This window comes from Lactuca virosa, chromosome 2 (genome assembly GCF_052849685.1).
Source record: "Lactuca virosa cultivar CGN04683 chromosome 2, Lactuca_virosa_CGN04683_v6, whole genome shotgun sequence".
NCBI classification, from domain to species: domain Eukaryota; kingdom Viridiplantae; phylum Streptophyta; class Magnoliopsida; order Asterales; family Asteraceae; genus Lactuca; species Lactuca virosa.
Genome location: NC_136427.1, coordinates 242,247,009 through 242,267,315, shown reverse-complemented (window position 1 = coordinate 242,267,315; position 20,307 = coordinate 242,247,009). Strand labels below are relative to the sequence as shown.

Below are 20,307 nucleotides of genomic sequence, written 5' to 3'. Positions count from 1 at the left end.
TTTTTTTTTTTTTTTTTTTGCATCTTATTAGGACATGTTAGACTGCTTAAATAACTTATAACTTAGCTTTTTTATTAACCTTGATGTAGTTTATTTATAAGCTAGCACCCTAAACATGGTCTTAGTATTTTAAATAATTAACCTATTAAATATGATATATACATATATAAGCAGTATAATCAAAATAATAAGATAAACTTTTTATATAAAAACGATTTATAGGCTGCATCCAAACTTGAGATTACTAATGTCGTAATATGTTTGAATATCCATCTAAATATAACTACATGACATTTAACAAATTTTATGCAGTTAATTGAGGCCAGCGAAACTAGATTCCCCGATTTCTCAAATTTCATGCTCTACGGCTGTTCATAGAGATGCATATTGGCCCAGCCGACCTGGGCTTTCCAACTCGACCCAATTCTAAACCGCCTCAAGTCCAACATGATATTTCTTTTGGCAGCCCGGTTGTGCACCTCTACATTCAATTCATACTAAAAACACAAACCCACAACAAAACTTAAACAATGGGTCCTAAATACATGACAGTCAAATTTTTAGAACAAATCATGTTAAGATCATTATATATATATATATATATATATATATATATATATATATATATATATATATATTCACACACACACACACATATACACACACACACATAAGTATTGGGCAATCCTTAATCTAAAAATGTTACAAGAATTTATGTTAATCAGCGTAACCTTTGTATTGTGCATATTTCAAATTCAACATGTCATTGATAAAGTGTTTGCTTTCATTCTCCTTTTCATTTCATCACTTTCAGTCGCATTGCCTAAACCAAACACATTGAAGATAAAAAGGAGGTATTTAACCTACAATGCAACCACTAATCTCAAAAATCCAGGATATTGTGTACTATTTTTCTGTTAACGAACCCTCATGAGGATGCAAACCAGCACAACAGAATACCAATGCACAACAGTTTGAGAAATGGGGAGTGTTGTAATTTGTAAGGTGTCGAAGAAAGGGTATGGGGATAATGACTTGATAGGGTAAAATACTTTTTGAAATGTACACATTTAGTCATTATTCTTTTTTTTTTTAATATGTACACATTAGGTCATTTTCACCGGATTCTACAGGTTTTGCTGATGTGGAAGAGTTTATTTTACAAAAAAAAAAGAATAAGGACTAAATGTGTACATTTTAAAAAGTATCTTACCCTATCAAGTCATTTTCCCTTTCTTTTATTTTGTTGAAATGAAATACCCAGGTGGCATCCACATATCCACAACGAGATTTTTCAAACTTTTATTCATCATGAAAAAGAGGGAGAACCCCGATCTCCGGCGACTCCTTTGTGTGTTCCTACACATCACTGGTAGAAGGAGGAATGATGGCAAAAACAACAAGGTCGAAGGGGGAGGCATGAGGAAGTAGAGACGGTAGTTGGCGGCGAGGAGCTGCTCTGGTAGCCCCCTCGTCGATTCTTTCTTCTTTTTCTGGCAACATATCTCAAAGATGGAGGCAAAGAGAGACAGATCCGAGAAACACAACAGGTAAAGGGTGTTTGGTTGTTGCTGTTCGACTGGAAGGAAGAGAGACGAGAAAGGGAAGGGTCGCCTCCCTTTTCTTGTTGCTGGAGGATCACCCACCTCCGGTGACTAAGCTAATTAATTGCTATTTAGTGCCACTTGTGCTTCCACATCAGCAAAACCTGTAGAATCCGGTGAAAAGGACCTAATGTGTACATATTAATAAAGTATAAGGTTTATTTTACAAAAAAAAAAGAATAAGGACTAAATGTATACAATTCAAAAAGTATCTTACTCTATCAAATCATTTTCCCTAAAAGAAAATTCGTATATGACCGGTATACCGGGTATAGCCGGTCACAAGGATTGCATTGTTACAAAAAATAAAGTATAAGGGTTTATTTTACAAAAAAAAATAAGGACTAAATGTGTACATTTCAAAAAATATCTTACCCTATCAAGTCATTATCCCAAAGGATATGTCATAAAGACAATTGCAAAAGTTACAAATATTTTTATCTCCAACAGTCTTTCTAACTGTTTTGTAAATGACATGGTAACGGAGAGTTATTTAACTTGTACGGCCACCCCCACCCCACACCCATGACCCATTCTCATACTTTATATCTACACCGAGCTCTTAATTAAGCGACCCTGACCTAACCCTAAAACAAGATATATATTAATTGTTTTTATCAACTGCAATGATATATATTCATTTTTTAAAACTATCTTTTTTGCTTTATATATTATATGGAAATTCAATAAAAGAACATAGGTGTGAGCGGATAACAATTTAATAAATGAAGTTTCTAATTAGATGAATATATATATATATATATATATATATATATATATATATATATATATATATATATATATATATTAACAAATCTATAAACCAAATGGAAAACAATCTTTCTATATCAACCAAACCCACACCAAGTTCCAATCATTCAAATTTCAATTACTTTGATAAATTTTATTTGCCTAAAAAATATTATATGAACCAAACACTCCTTAGTAATCTTTGTGTACGAGAAATTATATTATTTTGTTATTCTATATATAGCAGTATATTTTAATTATTTACCTTTTTATCTATTAATTTAGTTTGTTAAATCAATTTATTACTAATTATATACTATAAATGCCTCACTCACGATCAAGTTATAAAATAATGACTTATATCTTATATTTTCATTTATAGAATGCTTATTTTATTTCAATAATTAAAAATCATATTCTATATGTCTAATCCTTAAAGTATTTAAATATTACTTTGCTATCATGCACATCCGTAATCTTATTCCTAAATATACATATTTGTTTAATAAGAGTCTTGAACCATTAACAATTTCGTTCTCTCTTTTCTATTTCTTTTATAATTTTTATTATTTATTTATCATTTATGTATTTAAGAATACAATGGGCTCTACTCCCTATCAACGTGATATCTCCCAAACCTTTAATACTCAATCTAAAACTCAAACTCAATTGACATGCCACACTCCTACCACATTTAATCCTCCTCTTTCACGTCATCAGAGACTTTTGTTGTCCGCCATGCTGCCAACCTCTTCCATACCAACCCCCACATGTTGCCACACTCCTACCTTCACCCTCTCTATTGCCCCTCATGCCACCCTCCTCTTCCATGTCATCGCTGATCTCTCCAGTCGAGCCATAGTTTCTGATCATAGTCTCCGTTGATACCCATTAAACCTTTTCATTTGAGCGTCTCTACTACAAGCTCCTCTACTTACACATCGCCACCGATTTTTGGATTTTTGAATTTGATTTCAACTTGGCAACCTGGCATCAATATTTGGATTCGATATTAGGGGATTCTGATCTCGATCCCACATGGCCAATTGAGTTTTAGTCTTATCTTTAGCCTTACACCCAAGCTTGGTCTTCGAATGGAATAACTCAAGTCAAGTTTGCTCTACATTCAAGGTCTTCGTTATAAACTAACAAATCTATAAACTGAATAGAAAACAACCTTTCTATATCAACCAAACGCACAACGGGTTCAATCATTCAAACTTCATTTATTTTGACAAAATTTATTTGCCTAAAAAATATTCTATGAACCAAACACCCCTTAGTAATCTCTTTGTATGCGAAATTATATTATTTTGTTATTCTATATATAGCAGTATATTTTAATTATTTACCTTTTTATCTATTAAATTAGTTTGTTAAATCAATTTATTACTAATTATATACTATAAATGCCTCACTCACGATCAAGTTATAAAATAATGACTTATATCTTATATTTTTATTTATGGAATGCTTATTTTATTTCAATAATTAAAAATCATATTCTATATGTCTAATCCTTAAAGTATTTACATATTACTTTGCTATCATGCACATCCGTAATCTTATTCCTAAATATACATATTTGTTTAATAAGAGTCTTGAACCATTAACAATTTCGTTCTCTCTTTTCTATTTCTTTTATGATTTTTATTATTTATTTATCATTTATGTATTTAAGAATACAGTGGGCTCTACTCCCTATCAACGTGATATCTCCCAAACTTTTAATACTCAATCTAAAACTCAAACCCAATTGACATGCCACACTCCTGCCCCATTTAATCCTTCTCTTTCACGTCATCAGAGACTTTTGTTGTCCGCCATGCCGCCAACCTCTTCCATACCAACCCCCACATGTTGCCACACTCCTACCTTCGCCCTCTCTATTGCCCCTCATGCCACCCTCCTCTTCCATGTCATCGTTGACCTCTCCAATCGAGCCATAGTTTATGATCATAGTCGTTGGTGATATCCATTAAACCTTTTTCTTTTGATTGTCTCTACTAAAAGCTCCTCCACTTACACATTGCCATCGATTTTTGGATTTGATTTCAACTTGGCAACCTGGCAGCAATTTTTAGATTCGATATTAAGGGATTCTGATCTCGATCCCACATGGCCAATTGAGTTTTTCCCTTATCTTTGGCCTTCCACCCAAGCTTGGTCTCCGGATGGAATAACTTAAGTCAAGTTTGCCTTACATTCAAGTCTCCGTTATAAACTAACAACTAACTCTTCACTCATGATTCACATCTGGGGTGGACGCAAGAATTTATAGCAATAGTGCCACCATTTTTTTCATTCAACATATATTAATAGTTGCATATTTTTTTTTAGTGATTGCACCTTAACACACACAAAAAAAGATTTTTATTTACACTTATAAGCTGAAATCAAGTGGTGGTTCGGGACCCCCTGAAACCCTAGATTCGCCACTGATTCATATAGACTTATGTTTGCCATTTTATCATGTTATTCACCTTGTAAGTGATGGGATTTCAGAGCATTCTAACACTCCTATGGTGTACATGCAACCCTAGAAACCTTGGATCTATGTTTGACTAAGATACATGCAAATAATTATTTTTCCAAGGTTCTTATCCTATCTAGCATGACATGGGGAACTTGAATCAAATAAAGCTAGTAGAATTACTTACCTTGTAGTTGTAGTTGATTGCTTGGAGTTTTAGAGCCTAGCACCAATAGTGTGGATGCCTCAAATGGAAATCACAAATCACCACAAACTTGGAATTTTGAGAGAATAGTAATCACCTTTCTTGAAATCGGCCCTCTTACTTTACTCACCACAACTAGTGTGATTTCAAGAACCAAAGCCTCCTTTATATAGTGTGGTGGATTAGGGTTACATTCATGTAAACCCTAATACCCATGTCTTTTCATTTCCATGAGATCCATGGGTTAAAGCTCCATGGAGTATCCATGGACTTTCCATGCAAGCCTAGCCCATTCCAAATAAGCATTAGCCCACACTATATAAATACAAGAGCCCATATTTAATTAGTCATACTTTTGATCTCTAAATTAATTCTAGATTAATTATAGATCAATACTAATTAAATAATATGATTTTATATTAATATATTAGGACTTATAATATATTAATAAATCATAACTTATACTATTCTCAAACGATTATCCATAAATTGTTCGGGTGAAGTGCAACCCAAATGGACCATGCTGGGTCGGGTCAAGTACATACCAAATATAGTTATGGACTTAGACACTATATCCAACAGTCTCCCACTTGGATAAGTCTAATAACTATAGTTGCAAGTATGACTTCAGGAACCGATCAACAATCGTAGCTCTTTAAACTCTGTTGAACTATGAAGCGCCATTTTAGATAAGTGATCATATAATCCTCTGTTCTAGGTATCAGCCGGACAAATACATGGAACATGGTCTTGCTTATTGTCCAGCATTTGTTTCCCGATTTCTGATTTGTTTGACATAGAACTTAACTGAACACATCAATTTAGTTCTGTCCGGGCCCGGTACATAGGTCAAAACAAAATCATCGAGGGGCCCAGATATCGCTTCTAATCCTAGAAAGAACAGATAAACTTCGACTCATATGTTTGCTCTACTACTTGTTGAATTACACACAAAAGCACGGTTTATAACATCGAGTTCCAATGCGTTTTCGTGCAATCAATGCATAACCAACTCATAGGCAACAAATCATATCTCTAGGTTTGAAGACTTATATGATATTACCGTCTCACGATCACTCGAGATAAATTCCATGAAGTGATACAAGTGAGCGTGGGTTGAATCCAATACTCAGAACTTATGAGCACTCATGAGTGTTGTAGCCCCGCTTTGTCTAACATCTTAGACCTCTACAAGCCAACCCATGACAGTCTTGATTCATATCTACTTCCAACATATGACCGACTGTGGAGAGTTTGAATAATATGATATAAACCATAACATAATTATTCTGGAAGTCAAAACATGCAAAAAGAAATAATAGTAAACGATTGACAAGAGATAGCAACACTTTACTCATAAATAACAACTTTTATTTATCATCAAATGTCAATTACATTTTACAAATTTCAAGATTATCTAACTACTAAAACTAATATCATCCTTCAGCCCTATGCTCCGAGCATGCTGGAGATGCTTAGCCCGAGTCAGTCCCTTCGTGAGGGGATCTGCTGGGTTCTCATCCGATGATACCCTCTTTGCCACGAGGATTCCTTCTTTTATTCGATGTCTGATGAAGTGATATTTTCTGTCAATGTGTCTGGATCTCCCATGATCTCTTGGTTCCTTGGCTAAGGCAACCGCACTATTGCTGTCACAGAAAATCTCCATTGGCTCCTTTATAGCTGGTACAACTCCAAGGTCTCCAATGAAGTTCTTTAGCCATATAGCCTCCTTTGCTGCCTCGCTTGCTGCTATATACTCTGATTCACAAGTGGAATCAGCCACTGTCTCCTGCTTGGAACATTTCCAAGTAATTGCCCCTCCGTTTAGAGTAAAGGCCCAGCCCGATTGAGAGCGGAAATTATCCATGTCAGTCTGAAAGCTAGCATCACTGTATCCTACAACTCTCAAGTCCTCACTGCCACCGAGGGTAAGGACCCAGTCCTTAGTCCTCCGTAGGTACTTGAGGATATTCTTTACCGCAGTCCAGTGTGCCTTGCCAGGGTTCCCCTGATACCTGCTAACCATGCTCAAAGCAAAGGCTACATCAGGTCGAGTACACGTCATAGCATACATGATCGATCCTACAGCTGAAGCATAAGGTATTCGACTCATTTCTGCTATCTCAGCCTCAGTACTAGGGCTTTGTGTCTTACTCAATCTGGCATTACTCTGGATGGGTAACTCTCCTTTCTTGGAGTTATGCATGTTGAACCTTTTCAACACTTTTTCCACATAGGTGCTTTGACTAATTCCAATTAGTCTTTTACTCCTGTTTCTCAAAATCCTTATCCCTAGGATATAGGCAGCTTCTCCAAGGTCCTTCATAGCGAAACACTTCCCAAGCCAGGACTTTACTTCCTGCAGGGTTGGGATGTCATTTCCTATGAGTAGTATGTCATTCACATACAGTACCAAAAAGCTGACTATACTCCCACTAGCCTTGATATAGACACAAGATTCATCTTCACTCCTTGAAAAGCCAAATTCTTTGATTTTCTCATCAAAGCAAAGATTCCATCTGCGAGGTGCCTGTTTTAATCCATAAATGGATTTCTCGAGCTTACACACTCTACTGGGGTACTCTGTACTGACAAAACCCTCTGGCTGAACCATGTAAACATCTTCAGCCAACTTTCCATTAAGGAAAGCGGTTTTGACATCCATTTGCCATATTTCATAATCATGAAATGCAGCAATGGCTAACAGAACCCTAATAGACTTAATCTTGGCCACTGGTGAAAAGGTCTCATCATAATCAACTCCCGGAGTTTGAGAATAACCCTTTGCAACCAGTCGTGCCTTATAAGTGTGTACATTACCATCCATGTCGGTCTTCTTCTTGAAGATCCATTTGCACCCAACTATCTTACGATCAGGTACATTGTCAACCAAGTTCCAAACTTGATTGTCATACATGGACTGTATCTCGCTATCCATAGCCTCTTTCCATTTAGCAGCCTCAGGGCCTGCCATAGCTTCCGTGTAGCTGTTAGGCTCATCCAGATTTACCAGTGTGTTATCACTGATAAGTGTCTCACCTTCTGCAGTAATATGAAAACCATAATAATGCTCAGGTGCATTCCTAACTCTGGTGGAACGCCTCAGAGGTATAGATTCTTCAGTCGGCTCAACAGGAGTTTCCTCCTCAGGTTGAGGGCTAGGGTTTGAGGTTCCTTCACCACTTGACTCTTGAATTTCCTCAAGGTCAATTTGCCTCCCACTTTCTCCTTGGCTCATGAATTCTCTCTCTCGAAAGAATCCTCTTCTTGCTACAAAGACCACATTATCACTGGGTCTGTAGAAGATGTAACTAAAGGATTTATGTAGGTAGCCGATGAAAATACACCTTTCGCTTCGGGGTTCGAGCTTATCGTGAGTCTCGCGTCTCACGAAAGCCTCGCAACCCCAAATCTTGACGTGGTCTAGATTGGGAACTTTTCCAGTCCACACCTCGTGAGGTGTTTTGGCAACCTTCTTTGTAGGGACTAGATTAAGGATATGGGCGGCAGTCTCTAAGGCATACCCCCAAAATGAGATTGGTAGCGAAGCTCGACTCATCATGGAACGAACCATGTCCAACAAGGTCCGATTGCGCCTCTCAGCTACACCATTCAACTGTGGTGTCCTAGGAGGTGTCAATTGTGAGACAATCCCACATTCCTTAAGATAGTCAAGGAACTCAGTACTAAGATACTCACCACCACGATCGGATCGAAGCATCTTAATGTTCCTGCCCAACTGATTATCCACTTCTTGCTTAAACTCTTTGAATTTCTCAAAGGTTTCTGACTTATGCTTGATTAGGTAGACATATCCATATCTACTAAAATCATCAGTAAAAGTCGCATAGAACCGATTAGCATCTCTTGTGGCGGTTCTGAAGGGTCCACACACATCCGTGTGTATGAGGTCCAACAAACCTTCACCCCTAGCACAAGTGCCAGTAAAAGGTGACTTTGTCATTTTACCAAGCAAACAAGATTCACAACTATCATCTGACTTTAGGTCAAATGACTCCAAGACTCCATCCTTTTGGAGTTGGCCTATGCGTTTCTTGCTTACATGTCCAAGACGACAATGCCATAAGGATGCTTTATCTAAGCTAGTGGAAAGAGTTAATACACAATACATTATTTCCTAGATTATCTACAACAGATACAGTTTCATACACGCCATCACAAGGTAATGCTTTAAAATAAAGAACATTATTAAAGAAAGCATCAATACTACCATTATTATTATCAAAATAAAAGGTAAAACCTTGTTTATACAATGCATGAAAGGAAATAACATTTCTTGCCATTTCTGGCGAATAATAACATTTATTCAAATCTAATGTAAACCCACTATTTAGCACTAAGGAATAAACTCCTATCTTGGTGATAGGTGAAACTTTCCTGTTTCCCATGATCAAGTTTATCTTTCCCTGCTCCACATTCTCACTTCTTTTTAGTCCCTGCAAATCACAACATATGTGAATACCACAACCTGTATCAAGGACCCAAGACTTAGAATGAGGTGAGTTATTAGACAATATAGTGTATATACCTGCATGGTTGGGTTTTACTTTCCCATCCTTCAAATCTTGCTGGTACTTTGGGCAGTTTCGCTTCCAATGCGACTTTTCATGGCAATAGAAGCATTCAGCCTCATTAGGGTTAGCAGAAGGAGTGACAAAACCTTTCTTGGTTTTGCTTGAAGAGGAGCCTTCAAGGGTCTTACCCTTGGTACCCTTAGAAGGGTTCTTTCTCTTCTTCCCTTTGCCATGCCCGATTGCCAAGACATTGGCCGCAGTTGGAGTAGGAGTAGGAGTAGTAACAACCGACTTACCCTTTAGACCACTTTCGACGGTCTTCAAGAGTCCTTGAAGTTTGCTGAGGGTGACTTCTTCCTTGTTCATGTGATATGTCATGCGGAATTGATCATAACACGATGGGAAGGAGTGCAAAATGATGTCTATTGCTAACTCCTCAGGGAAGTTCACATTCAGCTTCAGTAAACGGTCCACATACCTTTGCATTTTCTGCATGTGGCCCGTGATGGGTTCACCATCCTTCATTCGGGTTGTTATCATGGAGGAGATTATTTCATATCGCTCTTGACGAGCACTTTGATGGTAGCGGTCCATCAAGTCCTGGTGCATATCAAAAGGATAATAGTCCTCATAGGACTTTTGGAGCTTGGCTCTCATGGTGGCCATCATGATGCATGCCACTTTTGTAGCATCTCTTTCATGTACCTCATATTCAGCAAGCTCTTCAGGAGTAGCAGTTGGCTCGGGTACCTTCAGCTCCTTGTCGAGAACATATTCTTTGTTCTCATACCGAGTGACCATCCTGATGTTTCTGATCCAATCTGTAAAGTTGGACCCATCAAAGATGACTCTCCCACAAAGATTCATGAGAGAGAAGGAGCTAGTAGGGTTTGAGCCAGAAGCATTGTTATTGGAAGACATCTGAAAAGAAGAGGGAATAGATTAGATTAGATATAGAGATAGTCCTTAACAAAACACCCAAATGTAATATTAAGGCTAGGACCCAACACAATATTTTATAACTTAGAAGAGGGATGCCGTAATCTAAGCTATAAGATATTTGAAGGTAGGTGAATGACGATTCACCAATTTCCACCATGAAAAACAAAATATTTAATTAGGTTTTAATTGGTTTAGAAACTCCTAGATTCTTTGAGATTCATTTGAACTTTCTTCAATGGCATGTTTCAATCTCGAGTGTGCCCTTTAAGTTTTGTGACTGGGATGCCGAGGATCACAAAACAAGGTGTGAAGTAACCATGCAAATTACTTGGTACCCTTAATGTATTACCCCTCAATCGATGTGCCGGTTAACCACACACGCTCCATCGATACTATAATAAACATTAAGTCACCCTTTACCTACCTTGTTAAGTTCAAGTTAGTGTGCCGGTTAACCACACACGCTCCACTAACGACTTAAACAAAGTGCAAAGTGTAATTTCATGGATTAGCACCTTATTCACATTTTCCTAAAATAACTAAGATTGGGAATTCAATAAAGTTTAGTTACTTTAGTATTATCATTATACTTTTAATGAGAATTTATAAGTCCTTGTCCTACCCGTTCAGCTAACGACCCTCCACCGATCAAGGAAGCGGTGGGTGAGAGTGGACACCCATTAAGTTGCCATTTTATAGGCAACAACCTTATACCCCCCTTATAGACCGACTTCGTGAATGAGGCGTACTAGCGGTAAGACGACTTGATCTTATACATATATAAATATTATTAAACTTATAATATTATAAAGTATAAGGGTTGAATTTTAACTTTTAAAATTCTAGGGGTTGGAACTAAAGTTTTTAATATGACTTTACATGTTCCAAAACTTGAGGGCAAGTTTTGTAAACTTTCAAAACTTTTTATTTCTCATAACTTATGAGTTAATGGTTATTAAAAATGAAGACTCTTCATTTTTTGTAACCCATGTGTTCTTTTAATGGTTATTTATAAATGTGACTTTTGGTTATCCATAACTTAAGAACTAGTTATGGACTCCATTAAAACGCATAAAGATCAAGAATTAATCTAATCAATTATTAGCACATAATTTCTATGATCTTCTAAACTCATATGTTTATGAATGTTCATATCAAAAATTTCAAGAATCGTAAGTACATATACAAAACTTGAAATTTTGATACGAGTTTTTGAACAAAACTTCGATTTTCAAGTTTTTTTTTTTTTTTTTTTTTTTTTTGCATCAAGTATCAAACAAACAAACCAGTCTCTGATACCACTGATGTGATTTCAGAGCATTCTAACACTCCTATGGTGTACATGCAACCCTAGAAACCGTGGATCTATGTTTGACTAAGATACATGCAAATAATTATTTTTCCAAGGTTCTTATCCTATCTAGCATGGCATGGGGAAATTGAATCAAATAAAGCTAGTAGAATTACTTACCTTGTAGTTGTAGTTGATTGCTTGGAGTTTTAGAGCCTAGCACCAATAGTGTGGATGCCTCAAATGGAAATCACAAATCACCACAAACTTGGAATTTTGAGAGAATAGTAATCACCTTTCTTGAAATCGGCCCTCTTACTTTACTCACCACAACTAGTGTGATTTCAAGAACCAAAGCCTCCTTTATATAGTGTGGTGGATTAGGGTTACATTCATGTAAACCCTAATACCCATGTCTTTTCATTTCCATGAGATCCATGGGTTAAAGCTCCATGGAGTATCCATGGACTTTCCATGCAAGCATAGCCCATTCCAAATAAGCATTAGCCCACACTATATAAATACAAGAGCCCATATTTAATTAGTCATACTTTTGATCTCTAAATTAATTCTAGATTAATTATATATCAATACTAATTAAATAATATGATTTTATATTAATATATTAGGACTTATAATATATTAATAAATCATAACTTATACTATTCTCAAACGATTATTCATAAATTGTTTGGGTGAAGTGCAACCCAAATGGACCATGCCGGGTCGGGTCAAGTACATACCAAATATAGTTATGGACTTAGACACTATATCCAACAGTAAGGGACGTTGATTTTGCTTTTGCACCTTATTGTTTGATATATTTGTCCCTAAAACATCAAGTACATACTTCACTTACCATATTCAACACAATTATATAGGGGTGTCAATTGATGATACGACACGGAAAAAATACAACACGAAGATGAAATTGAAATTCGAATTCGTTTCATGTCTAGTTTAAAAAAACACGAAATTGTGTTATGTCGTGTTAATGTGAAAATTTTGACAAGAAATTGACACGATATTAACATATGTTTGTCGTGTTTTGTATGATTAAATTAAACTAAATGTTATTTCATATTATCTTTGTCGTGTTTTAATTGGGTCTTTTTTTATGTTAGTAAAAAACACATCAAGTCACGTCTATTATGTCACAAAAAAACATGATACGATTGCCTGATATGATATATCTACCATTATGCCATTTAGACACAATTTCTTCCTTTAGATGACTTAACTCAAGTCATCATATTAACAAATTAGCTTCTCATCCTATGATGACTTTCATCTTTGGATTATACATAAGCTTATCTCCTTCAACTTATCATATTAAGTTGAATCTCACGATAGGCAAGTGTAATTAACCTTGAGGTCTCCAAGGCTTCCACCCCATATACATTTTAATGCAAAGGCTTTTAAGGGTCTTATTAACTTTATTATTCTCACTACTAGTGATTAATAACTCGTAATCTTAGGTTAGAAGCAAGATTTCTCAAAATTTGGCTCTTTTCTCAAATTCCTCTAAATGTGCCAAAATCTTAGGAATGACACAATCAAGAAGATGATAAGATGGTCTTTCCTTGATGATGATTCTCCCTACAAACTTTTGTTTAATCTCATCCTTTTGATATTCTATGCATCCCAAAACACTCCAACGTTGTACCTTGAACACATACATCTCTAGAACTGAAATGGGTGAAAAATGACTTATTTCCTCTTTTAATTTATCAATCAAACACTTGGTCAATAGTAGTTCAACAATATTTATACAACTTTACCATTTTATTGTATGATTGTATAATTTTCAAACGGAAAACCCATAAATTCCTTTGCATACTATATGAACACCCATATATAAGTATCATGGTTGTCAAAATCGCGATCCTGATCGTACGATCCTACGGTCATAGGTATGAAAAACGATCCGGATCGTATTTGGGGTAGGATCGTAAGATCGTAGGTAGAATCGTAGGATCGCAATCCGATCCTACTTTCCCTTATTTTATTATTTATTATTATTATTATTATTATTATTTTTACCACTTTATGTCTTTTACACTTTACTAATTTATCGTTTATCATTTTATGTTGTGACTTATGACTAATATTTTGAAGTTTTAATAACTTTTGAACAGAAAATTGAATGTTTGAAATATTTTTCATGATTAAAAATTATAAATTAAAATTATATTTTATTTTGTGGGATCTTAGGATCCCGATCTCAATCTTACGATCCCGATCTTGCAAACCCAAAAACGATCCTACGTAGGATCCCGATCTTGACAACTTTGATACGTATCTAACCTCTTCAAGACCGTACACTTTACCCCACGTACAGTCTACATAACTCCCGGCTACAGTCATACGACCCATGGGCAAACCGGCTATGTACTCTCTCTATCAAGACATGTCTTGTACCATGTTTTGACATAGACCAGAGTTACATTACTCTCGTATGGGTTATATAGATATATTACAAACTGTACACATCATGTATGAGTGTACTACGGTTTGCACAACCATACAATCAAGGATATAGCCGAATCATATCCCCTTCAAGACCATACCATTTTCAATAGTACAACCCACTTCATGCTACATTGACACGATTTACATGTCCATTTTCCACCCCGTACTAATCATTCTAAAAGTGAGTGAACTCTTTTTAAAGTGTATCCACTTCCTTTCCAAACCTACTCATAACAATCTAACCATCAACTAGTATGCACTTACCATACATATTCTATGTAGTTCCCACATAAATATGATTTACCTTCCCATACCTCTTTTTTACATTACCATGTGAAAAACAACATTCTACATGAATTGTAATGTCTAAACTCAACATCATAAAACAAAAGAACACAAATGCTTTTACATTAAAGTAAACCAAAAATCAGAGGAATCATATTTCTAATTTACCATATCGATCTATCTACTGGTAAATAGCATATACAAACAGTCCTTCACATTTATTTTCTAACTCCTATATATATGTATATGTGTATAATATATTATATGGTGCCTCACCTACATCACAAATGAGACAACCACAACATAAGTAATCAACATCCATATATATATAAATCAAAATTCACCAACCCCATGTACACATATCCTCTATAAAAACAAACCTACACAACAACATATACGGTGTCATCACCCGATATCAAAGTACTTTGGATCTTCTGGAAAATGATATTCCACAATTAACTGTCATTAACAACAGCCAATAAATCCACATTACTTCTTGATTTACACCCAATTAACAATGAGAACCATACACACAATATGAACATACATACCTTCCCTTCATCATCATCTGAATGGCGTTGTGGGAACACCACCTTCAAATCACTGCACAAGAAAAACTTACGCTCCAAATGATCATTATCTAACTTATTCTTTTCATATCTTGAGCATTTTCTATGGGGACATAGAAAACGAAGATGAAGAGCATAGCGTAGAGCACCAACAATGGCAGCATTTCCATTCACCCTTGAAGAACATACACTGGACGCCATGTCACCATCCACCTGGCAACCATCACCATTGCACACTTCTGTGCCCTGTCTGGAAGTTGCAAGGGTGACCTTATGTCGTAGGAATGTCTACATTTTCAAATCCACAAAATAAATTTCATAAAGTCCATTCCATTCTGAATTTAATTTTCATGTTATTAATAGATATAATAACTTGCCTTTGTGCCAGCTGGCATGTCGCTCAAATCATAATTACAGAAGAAAGTATGAAGAGGTGTCTTCTCTGGATTGCTTAAAACCTGCAAGAGTTGAATCCAATCATAAGAGTCTAATTTCAAATTGAATTAAAATTTAAAGAACATATCATATCATATACCAGTTGTATGCGACCTTTCATTGGAATGCGCAAACGGCTTTTAGCATTTTGAGAATCATCATTGTGAAGAATGCTACTTGATAAGTTGTTTCCTGCAAGATCTATTGAAGCATGGTACAGTAAGTAACTATCTCCATCAACACTGGTAACTGCAAAGAGAAGTTTGCGTGCTTTTGGTGAGAAGTTTCCCCCATTTACACTTAGAACAGCTAGAAAACCATCGATTTTCTGCACATGAATGTGATGTGCAGAATGTGTTAGAGATAAACCCTAACGGAATGAAAGAAACTTCCTATTTTGTAAGAGAAGAAATGATCCTAACCTTGTTAATGTCTCCTGATGAGAGTCGGCCAGATAACAGTGATTCTTCAAAAGAACCAACTAATGATCTCCTAACAGGAAGACCCCTTGATTTCTGCCTTAACTTCCGAAATCCTAACTCTTTGTGTTTGTGGAAAGGCCAGCTCTTTCCTGTGTAACTTTTAGGAGAACATGATGATCCAATTTCCTCACATAAATAGCTGATTTCTTCAAGTGAATTGCTTGGCATCCTGTAATCCACTTCGCTTGATGCAAATATGGTACCTGAGATTATTGTTTCTCCATCTGGATTCTCCACATTGTTGGATGATGAATGTTTTCTTTCATTGGAAGATCTTGGACCAAGGGGAGATGAAGAAGAACAGGTCAACAAGGTCAACTTATCTGTGGATATTGGGATAGGCCTGGTCTGCAATCTTTGCTTGCTTGAGTCTTTAAAATCCTTAAATCCAGGTGGAAAGAATGGCACTTCATTTGCATCAAGAACTGGCCCATCGGATACAGGCCATACAAGATTAGAGGTATTTGCTTTCTTGTAAAGCTTGATCTTGTGATCATCAGCTTTAACATTACCAGAAACTTGGTGATTGTTGCAGGAGGCTATATCTATGTCACCATTGTCAGATGGTTGAGAAGAAAGCATATTGTTCAGTGGTGACAACATCCTTTTCCTGGCCATAGGCACAGCAGTTACTTTTTCATATACCTGTCTGGTTGAAGCTCCATCAAGTGCATCTGAGGATGAATCCTTTTTACCAGATTCAAATCCCACAATTCTTGAAAACGAAGTTGTAACAGTTTGTGCAGATTTGGGTGTTGACAAATCAAGCTTATTCTTTGAACCAATTCTTGTCCCTTTGACATCAGTGGACTCTTTACTTACAGCATCTGGAAATTGAAATTTGTCCAATGAGGTTTTAACAACACAATCACCAAATAAAGAATCAAGGGAACATCCAACGCTTTCTCTTCTTGTATTTTCTGCTTTCATCTCATTCAAGTTACAAGTCTCCTCATCAATTACAGGCAAACTGCGCTCCAAGGTGCTTGATATCCCTGCAACCTCAGAAGTTGCAATGTAAGGATCTTGTGGCAATCCCATAAGTTATTCTTAGCAATCTCTTCTCTTATTTGGGGGCTATATACCTTGTTCTTCTATCAAACTACTGTATACAGCTAAGTAACTATCCTATGAGTATTAGTGGTTCGATCAAAACATTAAACCAAAAGCAAAACCTAGCCTCTGCAATTAATCAACGAATCCCTTTCTCTTTACTGCTGAGCTCATGATGGTTCTCAAACGCGGATGGATATGTCAAGACCTTTACGTACAAAATGGATATGCATCCGTACTCAAAGGGTGCAGCCTAACCAATGTCCATGCCTGAAATTAAGCAAAGGCATCTATAAGTTTTTCCAGCCTACATGTAGACAATACGGTGAAATCAAAATCTACAGATCATGCGGCGATGGTATTAAAGTGATAATGAAGAAGAGAAAAACATTTAAAGTCAAAAGGGCGATGAATATAAACAAATGTAGCTGCAATCAATATCGATTCCACGAAAACGGAGATGATTACACATAGAACATCCACAGATAGATGAATAAATACACGGGAAGGCAATAAAGGATTAGATCGGCATCCAGTTTGAAGCAAAGTGTAGTGAAATTGATAATGGAAAAAGGTTCAAGGAAGGATCTGAATTGACTTGATTATGTAAAGTATTGGAGCCGAGATGAATAATACGAAATGATAGGTGGTCGGCAATGAATACAACTACGTTGGGGATAATTACATGTTAGCGTCAACAATCATCTTCCGATAATCATCCGATGCAATGCAATGATGTATAAGCAAAAGTAAAAATCAAAATATTAAAATGTGGAATGAAAAAGAAGAAAGTAAAAAGATGAATTGAACAGTAAGCTTTGTATTTTATCGTTATTGTTTATACACTTGTTTCTTCATCGGAATCCCATGGGCTCTGTATCTTTCGATTCCTTATGTTTATCTCAGTATATATCCTCCTCCTCCTCCGCCTCCGCCTTCAACGAGGTTTGGAGGAGCAGCACCACCGCGGAAACGAACCAACACGCACAAAAGAAAAGGGGAAAACAGAAGTGGCAGAATCGGGGTGGAGGTGGGGGTATATACGTGAGGAGGTGAGGGTGTAAACGTAATTTAATGGAAGTTCAGGGGTAAATATTCAAGTCTTGTGGGCTCGGCTCGGCTCGACACAACCAAATTCAAAGATGCAATTAATTTTGAAAGAAAATATTAATTAACTTTTCGGTATGTTCAAATCTAGGTAACTATCTTTTTTTTGTACACATCTAGGTAACAAACTTATTGGAAGTGTTCACATATGACCATTATGACCTGCTATAGCAGGTAAAATCCTAGATGTGAACGCTTTCAACAAGTTCGTTACCTAGATGTGTACAAAAAAAAATAGTTACCCAAATATGAACAAAACGAAAAGTAAAAATTAAATTACACGAATGGTCCCTGTGGTTCGGGGGAATTTGTGTTTTTGTCCCTAACTTATTTTGTTAACTTGGATGGTCTCTACTGTTTATTTTTGTTGCGCGTTTGGTCCCTGTCTTACCTAAAAAGACTATTTTGCCCTTATTAATTTATTTTTTAAATAATTTTCTTATTTATGTATCTATTTTTTATATATTTAAAAAATTAATATACCCCACATATCATTCGTGTAATTTAATTTTTACTTTTAGGTAATCTTAGGGGCCGTTTGATAGTCTTTTTAGGTAAGACAGGGACCAAACGCGTAACAAAAATAAACAGTAGGGACCATCCGAGTTAAAAAAATAAATTAATTAAAAAATAAACAGTAAGGATCATCCGAAGAGATACAAATATGTGGGGTCTATTAATTTTTTTAAATATGTAACAAATAAATGCATAAATAAGAAAATTAATTAAAAAATAAATTAATAAGGGCACAATAGTCTTTTTAGGTAAGATAGTGACTAAACGCGCAACAAAAATAAACAATAGGGACCATCCAAGTTAAAAAAATAAGTTAGGGACCCAAAACACAAATTCCCCCAACCACAGGGACCATTCGTGTAATTTAATTTTTACTTTTCGTTTTGTTCATATTTGAGTAACTATTTTTTTGTACACATCTAGGTAACGAACTTGTTGAAAGCGTTCACATCTAGGATTTAACCTGCTATAGCAGGTCATAATGGTCATATGTGAACACTTCCAACAAGTTTGTTACCTAGATGTGTACAAAAAAAAGATAATTACCCAGATATGAATTTACCGAAAAGTTAATTACCTTAATAAGTCATATTCCCCTTTTGAAACAAGCTGAGATGTGCTCGAGTTTAAGCTCATCTTTCTAATTTCTAGGTGAATATGATAAGTAGGTTGAACATATTAAAATACTAGATTATAACTATATTACAATAAATCCCTTAATTATAAGTACTTATATTTTATAACTATTATCGATGAACAAATAAAAATGGTTTGCATTTTATTGGAGGGCAATAACCTTTACTTGCAATAAACGAAATACAATGGTTTTAGGTTTTTCTTTCTTTAAATGTTTAAACCGTACAAAATGTGATTAACAATTATAAAACCTTTTTAGGCACAATGGATAATCGATGACGTGATCTTTTATTTTTTATTATCTGAAAAACGCATTATTTTCGGGAAGATCTTAAACTTACGAAAAAGAAGATTTAGTATTAGATAGATTTAATACTAAATCATGTGTCAAATTAAATATTATAAAAAAGTGTAAAATATGGGTGACTTTCACCGTATTCCCAATTACTACTGTATTCCCTTTATGTATGTGTGTTTGACTTTTTGTGTGAGTGAGGAAGGTAGATAAAATTACACCCTTAACTTATGGCTAAAAATTGAGATCAACGATTCATAGTTTTTAAAATTTTAATAAATCATACGAAATCAAAAGTAGAAATAAAAGGTTGAACGTTTTAAGTCATTATGGTTTTGAATTTTGATAGAATGGATATTGAAAACAATAACTAAAACATTGTTTGGTTTTTTGAAAAGGTAAAATATTTGCAAAAGAAGATATGAACCAAAAGTCTATGGTCTTTGAAAAGAAACATATATGTTTTTTAAAGTTTGGTGCAAATTTGTATAAAACCTTCTATAATAAATTCAAAACACAATTATAATCACAATCGGACGCAAATTTATACAAAATCATAAGCATTGAGGGACTCTGATAAAATGAATGATTTCGATTGATTAATTAAATTGGATTGATGGGCATATAATGACATTAATGCCATTAAAGAAGCTC

General features: G+C 35.5%; 1 protein-coding gene across 2 annotated transcripts; it reads right to left on the bottom strand.

Annotated features, from left to right (window-relative positions):
* Positions 1-14,691: 14,691 nt before the first annotated feature.
* Positions 14,692-18,096, bottom strand: LOC145160638 (uncharacterized). Of its 2 annotated transcripts, XM_079079918.1 has the most exons (6): positions 17,944-18,096; positions 15,987-17,369; positions 15,665-15,892; positions 15,507-15,587; positions 15,112-15,417; positions 14,692-15,019 (listed from the first exon to the last, which is right to left on the bottom strand). In XM_079079918.1, exons 2-6 carry the CDS (start codon positions 17,085-17,087, stop codon positions 14,966-14,968), a joined length of 1,770 nt encoding a protein of 589 aa, XP_078936044.1. In that variant the 5' UTR covers positions 17,088-17,369; positions 17,944-18,096; the 3' UTR covers positions 14,692-14,965. The 2 variants fall into 2 exon arrangements, with proteins under 2 accessions (XP_078936044.1, XP_078936043.1); XM_079079917.1 differs by having other exon boundaries at positions 15,987-18,096.
* Between the last annotated feature and the right edge of the window lie 2,211 nt (positions 18,097-20,307).

Coding starts and splice junctions, on each gene's coding strand:
- LOC145160638 (XM_079079917.1), bottom strand. CDS start 17,087: ATGGGATTGCCACAAGATCCTTACATTGCAACTTCTGAGGTTGCAGGG. Junction 15,588..15,664: donor TGAAAGGTCGCATACAACTG/GTATATGATATG, acceptor CAACTCTTGCAG/GTTTTAAGCAATCCAGAGAA. Junction 15,020..15,111: donor CAGATGATGATGAAGGGAAG/GTATGTATGTTC, acceptor TGTTAATGACAG/TTAATTGTGGAATATCATTT.